At 45.7% G+C, this 3783-nt stretch overlaps 1 protein-coding gene and 1 long non-coding RNA gene across 2 annotated transcripts in view; one reads left to right on the top strand and one right to left on the bottom strand.

The window, feature by feature from the left end:
- dicer1 (dicer 1, ribonuclease type III) overlaps positions 1 to 3783 on the bottom strand; it is a 38443-nt gene that overhangs the window by 10668 nt on the left and 23992 nt on the right. Inside the window, exons 23-25 of the mRNA XM_032499806.1 lie at positions 2114 to 2289; positions 751 to 1531; positions 313 to 465 (exon numbers count right to left, since the gene is read on the bottom strand). Of these exons, the coding sequence (XP_032355697.1) occupies positions 313 to 465; positions 751 to 1531; positions 2114 to 2289 (1110 nt within the window). The remainder of the gene's footprint in view (positions 1 to 312; positions 466 to 750; positions 1532 to 2113; positions 2290 to 3783) is intronic.
- The window catches only part of LOC116669809 (uncharacterized), a 4712-nt gene continuing 4133 nt past the window's right edge, over positions 3205 to 3783 (top strand). The window contains exon 1 of the long non-coding RNA XR_004326861.1: positions 3205 to 3324. This is a non-coding gene — a long non-coding RNA (uncharacterized LOC116669809). The remainder of the gene's footprint in view (positions 3325 to 3783) is intronic.

Here is a 3783-nt window from a genome sequence, read left to right as displayed (position 1 = left end):
TTGTTTTGTCCACAACTCAAAGATATTCAGTTTAATTTTAATGACGAGTGAAAAAAAAGAAGAAAATATTAACATTCACAAATGTCAATGAATTTTCCAGAATTTAGATTTTCCATAAAAAAAATTTCAAACCGGTTTTCAAAATAGGTGGCAATTGATTTCATAGTTGGTAATCAATTCATCTTTACAGCTTAACTTGGGTCAATCCTTTACACATACCTCTGCTCATTCTTATTTGAACCCCAGACCTTAATCCAGCCCTTTGAAGAAGTGAGGAAAATGTTGGCTCTGCATTAAGTGAAGTCCACTAACCTCCTCTAAATCCAGATTGTCTGTGCTGCTCTTGTCCTGGTTGACCACGTAGCCGGGGGGCAGCCAGTTAACAGGGGGGTCAAAGATGGACACCACCATCCTGCTGGGGAGCCCCTTCTTCTTCCCCAGCCGGTACAGGTTACAGTTGCTCACCTGCACATGGGCAGACCAAAGAGGGATAAAACTGTAATCGCGATTTAAATTAAATTAATTATACAGCCCTTATATTGCATCTCTGTGTGCATGTTTTCTACCCCTATTTTAATCCCTTGCTGCATACTTTAAAAAAGCCAATATCGGGATTTTTTTTAGATATTTCTGCAACTTTCATCATTCACAGAAGCAATAAAATCTCTTCAAACTGTCAATTGCGACCACAACTGTAACATTCACCTATGACGCCCCATTGTCCTTATGATAAGTCATGAACTGTCTAACCTTCTTGCTGCGCATGTAGCTAAGTCGTCCCTCGTGAGCGTCGGGGTAGGTACAGAACAGGTACGTGGTAATGGCGTGCTTGAGGAAAGAATCTCCGAGCATCTCCAGCCGCTCTAGGTTGAAACCGTCGCTGGCGTTGGATAGGGTCAAGGCCTGCAGGATGAGGCCCGGATTGGGCCCCAGGCTTTTGGGGGAGTCTCCGGTCTGGGCTCTGTGCTGGGGGACAGCGTCCAGATCGGGAGGAGAAGGTGCTGTGGGAGCATTGGGAGCCGTGGCTGCCCGGCTGCAGATTGAGGTAGCTTTATTTGCATGGTCTGAGGGCCTCCCTGGTGTACATTCATCGCTTGGCTGTGGAGGACTGGAGCTGGGCTTCTTCGAGCTGTGAGAGGGCTGCACGGGAGTTGAGGTAGTGATTTGTATTGATTCGGGACTCGACAGCCCAGGGGTGCTGGGCTGCGAGCGTTGGCAATTGTCACGTTGGTGAAGGTGCTCGTCTTGGTGGCCGTCGTCATCACAGTCGCTGATGAGGGCAGTGCCGTTGGGTAGGTTCCCCTTGTGTTCGACTTCTCCTGGTTTGAGGGCCGCGAGGGGCCCCCGCTCGGACAGGGGAGAGTGGTGACTACTGGGATGTGTTGGGGAATCGGAGTCAGGGGTGAGAGTCTCTTGGTGCTCGCAGTCGTGCTCGCAGTCGCCCTCGCCATCCTCACTGCAGGAGTCGGGAGAGGAGATGAACGTTTTGCTGTCGATGGACCTTTTCCAGCCAAAGTCCAGGTTTGGATACCTGCAACATACAGACCATCGATACATTTAACATACACGTTCAGATTTTCTGTTTTGCAAGCTCTCACATTTTGCACCATATTTACCTTTGTAGTTTATTCCCCCCGCTACCCCCGTTCAAAGCTGCTCAATTTGGCTAATGTGTGCTAAACTCTAATTTCACCCAGCTCCACTGAAATCACACTCTAAAAATTTAATAAATGACAAAGACAATGGCAGCATTGAGGGAGGATGGGCAGTTTCATCTGCATGTACACCATGACCCTGGGTCGGACATGCTTCGAACTCACAGTAAGTGCTGATGGTTTGAATGGCTTGGCTAATTTGTGCCGTAAGGAAAAACATCAATACCATTCCAGCTCTCATACCCGCATACTTCATATGTTTCATTCTCACACTGTGGAAGATTACGTATGAATTACATGTGTGCAGTTGTAGTGTTGTGTTACTGTAGGAAATAATGGCGCGAGGCCACTGTTCCATTCTTTAAGCACAGTTCTGATGCAGCAAATGGAATAACTGAAAGCAACTCACTTTTATAAAACACTGAACTCATATGTTGTGTAGTGTATGTAACAGGGACCTGAAGTCAGGGGGAAGGGTCTGGGCTCCCACTCCAGCTTCAGTGGCTGTCTGGGCTCTGAGCTCCTCGGCCGTCAGAAGGCAGTGGAGGCGGTAGAGGATGCTGGGCAGACACACTGCTTTCCTCCACAGGGAGGCAGGGATGGGGTGGATGGCACACAGCTCTGGGACCAGGATCTGACATATACAACACAATTTTAGACTGGGACTATTGCAGTACAGAACAGTAAGAAAGGTGTATGTAGTGGTATTCACACTCACACAGACACAGAAGTGTGTGATCAGATCAATAGTTTCTAAGTCACTTTTGTTCAAAACATGACCATGATGAAGCGGCTCAAAAAGGTAAAGTATGGAGGGACAGCCTATTGGACAAATAAACATTACTTTTGAATGTCCTGTTGTATCTTTATCTCACACATTATAGACAGTATTAATGTGAACCAGCAAGTGAATCCAGCATCTAAATGACCACACTGTCATTATGGATGATTCTGATGAATAAATATAAAAAATATATATATATATATTTTTTTTTTCTTCTTTTAAATATTGCTCAATCATTTGATCGTGGGAAGCCAAAATTGTGATTGTGATTGAAATTTGATTAATTGCACAGCTAAGGGCAGTTATTGTAAACTAGCCTGGTCCTACCAGACTCCCGTACATGACATTTGTACAGAGAGTCTGGTCACTCCTCATAGACATGTGTTAACGTCCTTGAAGGCGGGTTCTCTGTTGAAGTTTAAAACTATTGGATCTGCCCAGAACCGCTCTGGTAGCCTGGCTCCACCCTCCTACGTACTGTCTGATAGGACCAGGCTAACAAGAGGGGAGACAACAACAACCACTGGCATACCATCGCTAGGGTTAGCTAACTCTTTCACCACTAATGGAGCGAGCTGGAAAATCAAAAGTTCCCCGAACCCCGTGGGGAGGAGGGCCACAACATCATGGCCCCCAACAGAACTCAGCAAAAGCTTTAACTTCTGGATATTTGGCAGCGTTGCCACAACGGACCGCTTCTTTCTCCTCCACTGGTTACCGAATCTCAACATCATTGTTCTCAACCCCTCCCTCTGTTCGCTGATTTGGACCGCCAGATATTTGATTGGAGAAAACCCAAGATTATACCGCAAACCCAAACGGAGTAGTACTGAAGGAAAATGAAAACTGAGCGGAAGCACGTAGGAGGGCAGAGCCAGGCTAGTGGTTCTAAACATTGTGGTTGGGTCTATTGTTTTAGGAGAGGATAAAATGTAAACCAACAGATCTATGAGTTTGAGGGTTTTCAGACACCAAAACAGACTGGGTTTTACAACTCTGGAACATTATCACGGCAAAAATAATGGATTACTTATTTACCCTTTCTCTACAATTACAAGGTAAATGCAGTGTTTTATTGGATGACGCTGCATTGCTGCACAGGCAATTCAGGTGTAGTTTATATCCAAAACGTTCCACTTCTGGGATTGCTCCAGGGCCGCCGGAAATTTTGAAACTTTTCATTGTACAGTTGTTCCACTAAAACAAGTTACTTCCCGAGGCTATTTTGCACCGTTGCTCCTTTCGGTGCTTAAGAATATTGTGATTTTTTTAAATAAACGCCAATAAATAAGAGCATGTTTTCCACCAATCCCGGAATGCTGTGTGGACTAGGCAGACCCTCCT

Source organism: Etheostoma spectabile, chromosome 20 (assembly GCF_008692095.1).
Source record: "Etheostoma spectabile isolate EspeVRDwgs_2016 chromosome 20, UIUC_Espe_1.0, whole genome shotgun sequence".
Taxonomy (NCBI): domain Eukaryota; kingdom Metazoa; phylum Chordata; class Actinopteri; order Perciformes; family Percidae; genus Etheostoma; species Etheostoma spectabile.
This window is presented reverse-complemented; position numbering and strand designations above follow the sequence as displayed.